General features: G+C 34.5%; 1 protein-coding gene across 3 annotated transcripts; it reads right to left on the bottom strand.

Moving 5' to 3' along the window:
• Positions 1-18: 18 nt before the first annotated feature.
• On the bottom strand, positions 19-8,972 carry LOC117614491. 3 transcript variants are annotated; one of them, XM_034343318.1, is made up of 12 exons: positions 8,861-8,972; positions 8,373-8,514; positions 7,982-8,099; positions 7,452-7,548; positions 6,382-6,488; positions 5,870-5,992; positions 5,588-5,741; positions 5,120-5,180; positions 4,630-5,009; positions 2,293-3,904; positions 1,463-1,881; positions 19-636 (listed from the first exon to the last, which is right to left on the bottom strand). In XM_034343318.1, the coding sequence occupies exons 2-11, from the start codon at positions 8,498-8,500 to the stop codon at positions 1,626-1,628; spliced, it is 3,036 nt and encodes a 1,011-aa protein (XP_034199209.1). In that variant the 5' UTR covers positions 8,501-8,514; positions 8,861-8,972; the 3' UTR covers positions 19-636; positions 1,463-1,625. The 3 variants fall into 3 exon arrangements, with proteins under 3 accessions (XP_034199209.1, XP_034199207.1, XP_034199208.1); XM_034343316.1 differs by having other exon boundaries at positions 45-640; XM_034343317.1 differs by having other exon boundaries at positions 461-640; positions 8,373-8,536; positions 8,861-8,966.
• Positions 8,973-13,317: the final 4,345 nt, after the last annotated feature.

Here is a 13,317-nt window from a genome sequence, read left to right as displayed (position 1 = left end):
TATAAATCACCCTAGAAATAACCTTAATTGTGATCTTTCCAAAATAAACAAAACATACAGCCTGGTATTATTTGGTGTTACTTACAAGCATAACAATAAAATAAATACATTTATTTCTTCCACGAATTCATCCAAATAAATGAACATTTTTCCAACCATAATTAGCTAACATCAATTTTTCATTTCCGCCCCACTCGAAAGAGGAGGTCCACGGAATAACTTCTTCAAAAAATAAAAAAGGAAAATACATCCTTCATCATTTTTCACCACATCATTTCGTCTACAAGTGTGACTCGTGTGAACTTATCACAGTGAAAAACTCACTTTAGAAGTCGAGAGCAATTTTACCACACAATGCCTTTTTCTTTTCTTTCCTCAAGAATACTTTCATGTATTAATGAAAATTGCAGAAATAAATGTGCATCATTTTTTATCCCCACCTCCCTAAAAGAACAAAGAATTAAGGAAAGTAAAATGAAACAAAAGTGTGTATTGTTTAATTGGTGGGCATAAATCACCAGGATCTAAGCACCATGTCCACTTCAGTGTATATTTAAGCAAAACAATATATTCTTTTCACTGTAGTTACAAACCCGGGGTGTATCCATAATCTGACAAAGTTTTGTACGAAAACGCCTTCCTGCATTAATATAACAGGTATCAAGCAAGTGAAATTATAATAGAAACAAAAAGACAACAGACCTAGGAAAGGAGGATTTATGAGACGTAATAAAATATGAACCAATATTGGGCAAAGCAAAAGGGGAAAACTTACAGAGGTAGTCAGTTTCAGAAAGGAAAACCTTTCCAGTCAGTACTATTTCATAGACAGAAAATAATGTTTTCAGATGCTCAACTCAAGAGCTTTGCACTTGATGACAGCAAATAATTTTAATTTAATCTCCTTCTTTTTTCAAATTAGGGCCCATGCACTTCAACATAAACAAGTGTCTCACAAAGTCTGCAAATAAATTTGAGGGGCGATACAATCAGATGTTCTTACCTCATCACCAAACTACTCAGTTTAGGTCTTTTACTAGGCAACTAAAGAGAGCCAGAACATGGAATCAGGAAACTAATTTTAAAGCCTGTATATTTAAAGTAGCACGGGTCAACACCTTTAACTTCTTTTAAAAAGCAAAACAAAAAATGGTCCTTGTCAAAGCAATCCAAGTAGATTGAAGATACATCAGATTGGACTACTGAAGCTGTCATTTTGTCCCAAAAAAAAAAAAAAAAAAAAAAAAAAAAAAAAGGAAATTTAAGGTTTGAAAATAAAATCGTGATTCTACAAGAATACTAACTACACAGGTCATTTGTGACAGTTATGTCAAGCACAATCAGGAATTAAAGAGACACCTGCAGAAATTTTTATTTTATTTTATTTTATTGGAACTCATCTGCAAAGATTACTAGTCATTCAATTAATTACATTAATCAATAAGAAACTCCTGGTATTTACCTTTGAACAAAGCTGGAGCTGATGCGCATTGACCAACCTCAAAGATGAGCAGACGAGCCAACTAATCAGAATAAAACAAGCGTGAAGGACATGACAATTCCTAATTGTTACTCACTAGTAACGTGATGAATTCTTCTATATACGCCATCCAAGCAAGATTCTATCATGAAGCCCTATTTTGTTGAATAACTGCAGAAGCAGCTGCTGCCTCTGCTATTAATGAGACTGGTTGACGAGCCTGTAGACAAGCACCTATCTCGAAGGGATGCAACTCAGAGCCATCAAAAACAAGATTAACACCAGGAAGGACTACTTCTCTGCTGTCAGCTTCTTCTTGCTCAACTTTTGTAGTGCTAACTGGAAGGGCTTCTTCAACAGGCCTTGTGGCAGCCTCATAAACAGGAGATAGAGCATATGATCTAAATACCAGTAAATACAAAAGGGTTAGAGCAAGTTCTGTGAATACCATCATATACAAAGAAGCCAGAGCATATGATCTGAACAGCAGTAATTAAGAATTTAAAGCAAACAAATTGAACACAATCATATACAAAGAAGATAGAGAATATCATCTGAATACTATTAATAGACAAGTAGATAATTTATTATTCCTTATAAGGGTAAATCCATTACTTTTAAGAGACTTGTAAGTGAGAAGCATCTATGTGTCCAAAAAAACACACAAACGTAAAAATGCATTATCCAGTGAAAGTTACATTGTTCATATAGTAAATACTGTAAAAACAAAAATCTGGTAGAAATAGTAAACAAATAGATGTTAGGGAAAGGAAATGGGATGCAAAAGGAGAATAGATAAGCTTGACATAGACCTTAGAATGCTTCCATCAAAGCTCAAAACTTCAGTTCGGGAACGATGTCGGTTAGCAAGTTTGAGTCTCTGATGCTCACTCGAGGCTCCTGAAATGGGAGAAGAAGAGTCGACAAGTGGATTCCACCTTCCACTTGCATAATTCATGAGATGTCGTGAAAAGTCCTTTGATTGCTCTTTCTGGTAAAGAAGTTTAGCAGCAGGACCTGTTGCTTGGTACTCTGCACAAACATCACGCAACCTTTTCCGTAAGCTTTGCATTGCATCGTGATGTTCAGTGAGTAAATCTTTTTGAAGTAATTGCGATGAGACCACTCTTTTACATATATTATTGCATAATTTTGGACTAAATAGTGGCATCCCAAATTCGACACTCAATGGGACCCATTCAAACTTCTCATCATCAGGTGCAAAGTGGTCTGAATCTCTTTCTTTAAAAAGTTTCAACAAGCGAATATAGCCAACTGTCCACAACTCTATCTTGCTTGTCAAATCAACTAACAGAGAATTCAGTTTTGAACTTTCCTTCTCGCACATGTCCAATTCCTTCCCTATGCAAGCAACTGAACCATCAGAGTTCTTTAGGGGTAATGGAATATCCATAGTGATGATTCTTCCAGATTCATCAAGGTCATACTTACTGAGGGGCTGCACTAGTACGGCAGAGTATTTAAGAAGTGAATTTAAACAATGTAAAAGTACGCTTCCCTTTACCAGATTTCCTTCAAACTTGCCTCCCAAACCTCCAATTGTAGAACCATCCCAAGACCACAAAAGGGCTTTCTCACAATGGGCCAGTGGGGCAGGAAGCAAGCGTAAACATTGTCCTTTCATCAGAATAACTGATAGAGGTCCACAGGCCACAGTTGAGTACAACACTAATTTCATCCAAGGTGTCATGCACGAATAAGAGGGAGGACCAAAATTAAAAGGACCTGCTGGTCCAGGAAGTACTGACGAAGGTGGAAGAGGAATCATAGACACAACAATATCATAGTCACGACGAAACAACCGATCTAAAGTTGCTGGTGCAAGAGACGCCAAGCTTTCACAGCGAAGGATATCCACTCGGAATTTATTTTTCCTCTTTAACATTTCTTTTCCAACATCTGACCCTTCATCATGCACCTGTTTCTCATTACTCTGCAGATTCAAGTCTGCTTTAGGGACTTCAGTTAAGCTGGTGCTATCTTCTGATGAAGTACCAATTATTATTTCATCACTTCTATCACTAACAGGTTCAGGCAAAACAGAACCTTCCTGGGGCATCCCTGATTTCACAGAAATATCATCATCGAACCCAACTTCTTGCGCAGTCAAGTGTCCTGATTTTTCAGTCAAAGTTACATCAGCTATGAGTGTGGCCTCATCATTGTTTGAAGCTATCATATCCATGTTATTGCAAACTTCATCTGTTTTCACATCAGTTGCAACTCCTCCTGATTGAAGGCATTCCAGAACACAACGGAGGCTAAATGCATGATTTGCGAATTCCTGTAGTTCTCCTTCAAATTTTGTTCCCTCTAGTGTACTCAGATCCTTACAAAGATCCGTAATGCTAGCATGACCCAACTTTCCCGCTTCATAAAGCGTTACAGCATGAGATTTCAAACCTAGAAGAAAATATGAGAAAACAAAATAAATATAAGACTCATGTAAAAGATTCAAGTTTGAAACAATTGCAGAATGCTGCTAAAATGTTCAAGCATCGATCTGAACAGTATATAAATACTTTTAGGAAGCTGATCGAGCAAAAATTATAGTTAAGTTCCAGAAAGCCTGTCTCCCCATGTGTAAGCAGGTTCTGGGAGAAGTCTATGTCACTTCCTAACTTAAGCACAGTCCATCTAAAGGAGAATAACCTCCACCTCTTTTGCTTGAGAAGCCGACCCTTTTTTCACGTACAGATGGAGCTTGTGAAAGACTTATCACCTCTATGGTAATTTTTCAATAAAGTTTAGGACACCAAAAAAGAAAAAGGATTTTGTGAAAGTTGTAGTGCCACAGCAAGGTAAACCAGTACATAAAAGAGAAATTGTAAGAGGCACTGTAGCGGCTGAGAGCTCTTATGGAACTGGTAGAGCATCTGTAAAGAAGAGGTTCTAGATCATATTCTCGTTATTTTATGTATTTGTGGCCTACTGCATCCAATATGCCAGTACTTCTTCTAGACATTGATATCTGTCTTAAGGTAAAGTTTCAATAACAACTGCAGATACAAGCCTCCGTATCTATTTCATCCAAGTGACTAATACGTCAGCAAGATTCAGGTTGCAGATCAGAAGTTGATGATATGCAACATAATAAACAAATTTGGCCTTCAGAAGAAGAAACAAACCTGGTGAAACAGACCCCATCATAAGATAGGATGTTATGTTAGCATCAACAACAAACGCAACACGATCATGCAAAGAACTTAGGCCATAGTTTTCTGTCCCTGAAACATCTCCTTGTAGACTAGCATCACCATCAGCAAACATATTTGCTGAGCTTATACTACGACGAGAAGCATCTTCATCACTGAGACTGTTTCTAGGAGATCCAGGTAAACTTGTATCTCGAAGAACAGATGCTGGATCAAATACTTTCACTGCCCATCCCAATCGACATGCAAAAGATGCAGCAGCCTGCAGTTGTGCAAGGTCGGCCTGTAATGTTGTTGCCAATTCGGCAACAGTTGCATGCTCGCTTGAAACAACGAAAACTGCATATAGTAACCTGAATAATAGAATTTAGAGTATTAAGATCCTGGTTTCACAGCCAGTGAACAAAATTCAAATAACAAATTGACAATTAAAAGGCATCTTCGTACTAAACAGCTGCCTTACTCCTCTATAGGATCTTCGTAAGATTGCTCCCTGTTGGAAACAAACCCTTCAAGCCTGGAAACTGGACCACAAAAATTGTTAATATTTCATCTAGTACTTGTAAAAATGTTGGTAAAACTTGAATTAGATTTGGTCAAAATTTTGGGCTTCACCAAGTACTTGTAAAGATAAAACGTAAGTATCGGAGAAGTGTGGGATTTATATGAACTTCATACAGACACAACAATTAGTATATATGATTGTAAAGTGACTCAAAAAACGAAGAATATAATGGCAACACAAAATTTAAAAGTAAAAAAAATAAAAAATAAAAAAAGTTGATCCATGACCATAAACCATCAGTTTATGTTTCAGAAGGTAAAAGTGTTTGAAACAGGGGACTCAAAAGCATTTGAAACAAGGCAGTAAACAAAGATAAAATCAGAGAGGCTAGAATTTGCAAGCCAACTGTTCATCCATACAACTGACCTTTGAAACGATCATCAGGATAAACAGGGACATCAAAATATATTAATCCTCGTTGGTGAAGACCCTTAACAATATCAGGATCGAACAGGATATATGAATTTGCTTCCTCTTTACATATTTTATCTATTGTTGCCATTTCTTCCTCCGAGAGTTTCTACAAAGACAGTGAGTTACTGTAAGGTCAGCCAAAAAGCACATCACCAGTGTTATTTGCCGTTTGGCAATTTTTCAATAGGATGACACTGTTAAGCATTCAGTGTAATTTGGGTTCTCAAATCCCACCTTAAATTCTTCCAGTGTGAAATTCACAAGACAAATTCCCCACCATGGATCAATTGCAAAATCCACGGGTTGTGTAGGTAAAAGTTCTTTTGCAATTGACTTGTTCAGCTTCCACATAATTTTCTGGATAGCTCAAAATAAAGTAAACAACAGGTAAGACAATACAAAGTTATCCTTTATATAGTATGCTTAACCATGGCCTTAAAGCAATCTTGAAGGTAAAGGATTTGCATTTCCATCATAAGGTTATAAAACAGAATCCAAGAAGCAGTATGTCTAGCATAAATAGGACTTAAATTACCAGCTGTAGTTGCTCTAAAATATGCCAAAGAATTCATAAATTGACTTTGTATGGAATCTTTTCCAGATATTTGTTAGAAAACCATGATACTTCTATGGGTATCTATGTAGCCATGCAATATTTGTATCCACATACCAGGTATGCGTGCACCTTAATGTGGCCCATAAACAAGTAAATGACCCATAAAGAAACAAGCAAATTTGATTAATACCTTAGATCTGCACTTATTCATTATATCAATAAATTCGTTTCTCCCTATCCCTGTAAGCCGCAAGGCATCTGCAGCGCTAAAATTGGGGATGCTGTCATAAGGTTGTTCTGCAAATAATGTGATATGCATGAGAATGAGGATAAGCTGCTAAAAGTATATGTGAGTGTCTCAATGCATAGGTTGTTTACAGAAAAGAAACTCTTAATGTAATTGTTCCGAATCTCTTTTCTTTTCTTTTCTTTTTTCAATTCAAGGTAATTGAAGGGTATATTCACAGTGAAATCCTGGACTTCTAATAAGAAAATATATTAATGTTTTGTTGCAACTTTTACCCACATACCATGCAATCGCCCCTAAGAACCTTTCACGCTTTCAACTTATCTTAACTCATCCACTGCATTTTTAAGATCTCTACTGCAATCATTTCCGGACAACTTTCCCTCATCTGATTCAATATGAGGCACAGATACTCCCCCAGATACTTTCTGGATACGTATCCGATACTTCAAATCCTAGTTACTAAAGTAATACCATTCCTTTCATATACTATATAATCACATATACACAGACTTGTGATTTAATAAGCGCCAGCACTATCCAACCTAAAACAAGTGAACAAACGATCTTAATACACATTTAAGCAGCATCTTCCAGCCAAATTCACACCCTTACGACAAGTTTCCGCTTTTAATTTTCCAACATAGAAGCTAAAAAGTACAACCAGTATGCATTAAAAAAGGACCTATATACTTGTATTAGGTTTGAACCTCAGGTCTCCAATAATTTAAGTTGATGCTACATAAGCAGCACACGCAGGATGTTAAATCTTTGAAAGCCCTATTAGAGAATAATTTATAGTTCCAATACAAACTTATACGCATCGTTCCTCCTGCAGATAGAGTCCGCAAACTATACCTTCAATCAGACAATTATTCTAACTAATAAGAGTGTTGCAAATTGAAAAATAGCTAACATGCCTACTTTCTAAGAGAAACTTTCATACTAATCACAGTAAGAACAGTAAAATAGCAGCACATTTCAACATATGCAGAAAGGTTTTGGTAAATTACCATTTTTCATAACTTCAAAAATCATATCACAGTAATATCTGAAAGGCGATACCCGCATTACACGGCAAACATACTCCGCAAGGTGATAGGGAAATAGCTGCAAGTAATGAAATTAACATGTATTGCTTAGATGGCATAAGAAACCTATATCTGAAGTATAAGATGACATAAGGCTATAAGTCAAAAAAGCTGAATTGCTTAGATGGCTGAATTCACTTCATATGAAAATGAAAGGATGAAGCTAAGCAGCAATGTCACCCTAGTTGTTCAACGAGAACAATCTTACCAATTCACGGTGTTATATCCCAAATACAGTTTTACCAAATTAAATGCAAAACAGTAAGAAGAGAGTATATATATATTAAAAATGTTCAACTTCTCCAGTTGGCCTCCAAAAAACTAAAGTTAGCGTACTTCTTTCCTTATCAAGAAGAAAGAGGCTTCCCGTAGAATGTAAACTATCAATGCACTGCAACACAGACTAATTCAAGGAAAGGACTTCTGATGAACTTCCCAAGTAAGAAACGAACCGCTAAATTCTTTCTCAAGTACCGCATCATGTCTTCATAATATTCACTTTCTTTGCATACTTTTCGAGCAAAACAAGTGTTCCATGGGAGTCTTTTCTTTATGCAATGCTCAATTACCCTGCACAGAATTAGCATATTCAAACCAATATCAGAAACCAAGGATGAAACCCCATTAATCTAACTTTTATTTGTCTTCTAAGACATTATTCAAAACTTTTCAATGAAGCATGAATTTAAGTCCTTCCATTTCCAGTACATAAAATTAAACCATGAAACTGAATATCGATCAATTCACAGACCGAAGTACTTAGCCACCCTCTATAGACATTTCTTTGAGAAGTAGAACTAAACAAATAAAGAGAGCAGTGGCTAAAACAACAGCTACTCTAACCTTCTATGCCATTCTTCTTTCGAAGACAATGTCACTTGAAGCCGTTTTGGGAGATTCTCCCACGGACATTCTTCTTTGATTGCTTTTAGTAACAACTGTTCTTCGATCGTCGCTGGAGCGTGCTGCATTTCCACTCAATTTCCTAATCAAGTGAAAATTAATCACTAACATATTCAAACAATTCAAATCATCAACACTCTGCCGTACCATGCAATAAACCCCAACTATAATAAACAAACAAATAAAAAATAGATCCAGGAAAATCAAATTTTGCTATTTTTCACAAATTAAGCTGTTTTTTAAAAATTTCTTAACATCATGCTGTTGAAATCAACAATGGAGACAATAAGTAGAACAAGTCGGTATTTGGTAAACATAAAACGAATCACATTTCAGAGCTTCGGATTAGAGAATGGAAATGAGTAATGCCAGTGACGGAATAGTGGATTCTAAAAGTGAATTAACTGAAAGATGAAGATTGTAGGTACCTGATGAAGATGACTATGGTGGATTAGTCAAACTAGGGTTTCAATTTGCTGCGTTCAGCTGCGAAGATCTGAGGAAATTGCGATGTCCAATTTTCTGAAATTTCATTCTCCACTATGACAGGTATGACCTGTTTTCGTTACTGTGGTGGTTACTCACGTTGGGTTACCGACCCGGTACAGTTGACCCGCATTTCATGTCTCGCTACGCTGGAAATGAATGTTGGGCTGATGCGGGTCGGGCCAATGTCTGGTTTTCTTTTTCTACAGAAACGCAGCACGGCGTCGTATTGCGCATATGATGTAATCACGCAACTCTAATTTCTATGTAAAAATGGAAAATTAAACTTTATGTATTCCCTTGCTTTTTAGTTGTCAATTAGCACTTGTCATTTTATAATTGATTCTTATAAAATTATAAGTCATTAAAAATTAATTAGAAAATAACAAGTAATACATTAAGGATTTTGGTATAAAATGTTATATTATAATGAACCTATTTGTGGAAACACCAACCAAAAAAAAACAAATAGGAAAATGTTAACTATCATTATATTAAACTATTTAAATAATTTATTTAAGATTAAGGTTATTATAGTAAGTACAAGAAGAGTTGGCAAGGGGCGAGGACTAGGTCGGCTTTGCCTCCTCCATCCCCTCCCTATATAATTTTGAACAACAATGAAATTTTAGTAACTCAGTTAATTTCAATTTCGATTCCTTATATAGTTTAGTAAACAACATCAAATCAAGATTTTGACTCATCTTCAATCCAATTTCTCATTACCCGGACTATAATATTATGAGGGACATAAATTTTCTGATCATTTGAATGGACCTTTGCACCCTAAAACCAAGAAGAAAATATGTGGTGTGTGTCAAAAAAACATTTTATGCGCAAGTCTTTGCAAAAGCAGTCTAAGCAAGTAGTAGGGTTCTTAGTTCAAGGAACAATGACTTTCTCCATGAGATGGATGTTAACTTAGTTGATTTATTGTCGTGAGAGACAACTTATCGTGCGTTAATTTGGTATATTAAGACCCCTTAGTACACACATCAAGTCAATTACTTGTTTAACTTAGGAATGTAGGCTAATCACTTAATTTGAATATGTGTGATCTTTGGTTCACTAGTCTTGATGGATATGGAAATATGTGATTGTAACTAACTTATCAGATGCTTATTGACCAAGAACGGATCCTACTGGACTTCCCTTAGTTAGTCGTATTTGACCTTTTACCTTTCTAGGCTTTTGGGCTTTTGGACATGTGATGGCCTAAGCCTCACTTTACCCTAATAGGGGAAGCATTCTTTGCCGGCTGAGAAAAACTTAGTTACAACAGGGATAGTTTTGTTTGCTATCCTAACTAATAATGATATGCCAAGTGAAAGTGTTATCACGTTTGTCATAGCATTATTGGACACATAATTCGATATCATCTACACCTAATTAATGCTTAATTAGGCGAGGATTTTCTTTCCCGCTCATACCCAAAGGACAATTTTCTTCCCCGCTCATACCCATGTATTATTGGGGCTTGAATAACTGCTTCACGTATTCCATAGGAGAGAAGAAAAGTTGAAAATTTGATAGTGAAGACTTTTCTTTTTGCATTGAAAATAATCAGATTTTAACCTATTAGAATCCTCACTCATTTACCCACCCTACTCAAATATTTGACCAAACGTGAACCCAATACGAAATTCAAAATCCAAATACCAAAAACGCTTATCATAGCGTTATTGGCCGCAGATTATTTGCATGTAATTAATGGCTAATTAGGCGATAATTTTCTTTCCTGCTCATACCCAATGGACAATTTTGTTCCTTTGGACTGGTTTATGTCCAAGTATTATTAGGGCTTGAATAATTGCTTCCATATATTCCATAGGAAATAAGAGAAGTTGAAAATTTGCTAATGAAGGAATTTATTTTATTTTGATTTTGCATTGAAAATAATCGATCTTTCACCTATTAGAATCCTCACTCATTTATCCGCCCTAACAAAATATTTGACCCAATGTGAACCCAATACGAAATCCAAAATCCAAACACCGAAAATGTTCTTAAAATAAGGAAAAGCTCTTTAAATATACTCTTCAATGTTTAACTGACCAAATGCATTTGGTCAAATCTACATCAAGGCGCATTCAACTAACTAGGGTTAGGTCTAGTTATATCATACAAACCGTATATTGAGATCGAAACTATAATCGTAAAACCCTAGGTCAAGTTATGTGAGTATCCAAACCTAATCGAGTCATAAGTGCCCCATAGTAGTCTTGTGGTTAGGGTTTAAGACTTGGATTTAGCATTTGGAGGCTTAAATCCATTTTTGGAATACTAAAATAATTTTATAATAAATGAAACTCTTTCTAAAATATATTAAATAATTTTAAAGTCCACAAAATTATTTAAGACAAGTAAATATAATTAATTTAGTATTTATTAAGTAATTTATGAAATTAATTAAAATACTTAAATACAAATTACTCATTAAATAAAGAATAATTAAAACATAAACAAGAATTATTATAATTAAATAAGGCTAAGATATTACTTAATTAGAAATATTAAACAAACTAATTTTGTATTAAAAAATTTAAAAACAAAGTACATAAAATAATTAATTACTATTTATTAAGTAATTTATGAAATTAGTAAAATATTTAAATACTAATTATTCACTAAAGAAATAAAAATTAAAAGATACTTACTGTTTGAATATTCAAATATATTTAAAGCGTATAACCGTGCGGCTATACTGTTAAAATATTAATATATATTTAACTCGTATAGCCGATCGGCTATACTTTTAAAAATATTCATGTATAGCCGACCGGCTCTACTATTTATTAAAAAAATAATAAAAAGGGAGGCTGTACTTAAATATATTATATTCACACAGTATAGCCGTGCGGCTATACTATTTTTAAAAACAAAAGGATCCGGACAAAAATCGAGAATAGCCGTCCGGCTATGCTATTTACTAAAGAATAAAACAGAGCAGTTAAAAAGAATTTTAAAAAATGGGTATGGCCGTGCGGCTATACTGTTTTTAATATAAAAAGAGAGGAAACCCCATCTATTTGTCGCCACGTGTCAATACTTTTTTATTTTTTAAATAAATTAAAAACACGGAGTATAGCCGAGCGGCTATACTATTTTTTTTGAAAAAAGGATAGCCCTCTTTCTCTACTGCACCACATGTCAAAAATAAGTATAGCCGCCCAGCTAGACTGTTTTTAATTAAAAAAAATTTGTAGTGTGGCAGCCCGGCTATACTTTTTAAATGTGTTTAAAAGAGGCTATTCCCTTTAATACAAAAATAAAAAAATAAAAAAGGACTCTCCTAGCTGCCTTAGTTTGTCCCTTATAAATATTAATTTGCTAGTTTCAACATATCCAAAGTAGATATTAATCTTCCACTATATGATATTTTTCATGTAATTTTTATAACACATGTTATTCTTATTCAATAATATGTGAGAATTATTTGTATGCGTCTTATTGAAAATTTTGAAAACAATAAGTGTATAAAACATTACAAATACGTACGTGCAAGTATAATACGACTATTGTATGTTTGCTTTTTAAAAAAGTGAGACATGTATAAAACACGAATATATTATTGAAAAATACGTACGTACGTACACACATATACTATTTATTAAAGACACAAATGTAAGTAAGTAAGTTAACGTACATACGTGCACGAATGTGTATATGTAAAAGACCATAGCCGCTTGTCTATACTATTTATTAAAGACAATTTTTATATTAAAAAAACAGTAAAACCTCTCAGCTATACTATTTTTAAATTAAATAATTATTTATTTAACTAATCGGTTTTAATTTAAATCACATAGCCCAAGAGCGCCCAAGGCCCATATTTTGATTAATTAAATATATTAATTAACCATTAGCCCAACTAATTAGGCATTTAACCAAAGTTTATATCAACAAGCCACTCAATTAGGCCACTTGCATTGCCAATACAAACTATTCTATTTCCAAGAGTAAGTCTTATAAAGACCTCCTAGGAACTCTAGTGTTCCAATGTGGGAGCTCAAACATGTTTGCAATACCTTGGAAAACCAACAAAACTATTATGTTTCCGCACACATTATTTGTCATAGAGAATTGCATGCCAAGTTGGAGTGTTCTTGGTAATTGCTTCACTTTTGAAACAACACTTTACATGAAGAATACTACCACCTCTCTTACTACTATACTCATACTTTCCAGGTACTAGCAGTCTTTCCATTAACTGTAATCTAAGACCATACTTTTTCTAAAGAGTATTTTTTATTTTTGGGATAAGATAATGTGTCTGATCTCTAAATGTAGATTTTGTGGATCTTATTAGTTAATAAAGAGGACAATCTATAGCTCTAGCTGTATAAATGGGCACTCTTTGATATGTCATTGTAATACTCTTAACTTAAGTGATGTGAGA

Source organism: Prunus dulcis, chromosome 1 (genome assembly GCF_902201215.1).
Source record: "Prunus dulcis chromosome 1, ALMONDv2, whole genome shotgun sequence".
Taxonomy (NCBI): domain Eukaryota; kingdom Viridiplantae; phylum Streptophyta; class Magnoliopsida; order Rosales; family Rosaceae; genus Prunus; species Prunus dulcis.
This window is presented reverse-complemented; position numbering and strand designations above follow the sequence as displayed.

Bases quoted from the DNA above. Each gene is read 5' to 3' on its own strand.
- LOC117614491 (XM_034343318.1), bottom strand. From the start codon at position 8,500: ATGCAGCACGCTCCAGCGACGATCGAAGAACAGTTGTTACTAAAAGCA. The intron at 7,549-7,981 runs GTTCGTTTCTTA...CATTACTTGCAG, and splicing joins ACTTGAGAAAGAATTTAGCG to CTATTTCCCTATCACCTTGC. The intron at 1,882-2,292 runs GTCTATGTCAAG...ACTGGTATTTAG, and splicing joins TTTGATGGAAGCATTCTAAG to ATCATATGCTCTATCTCCTG.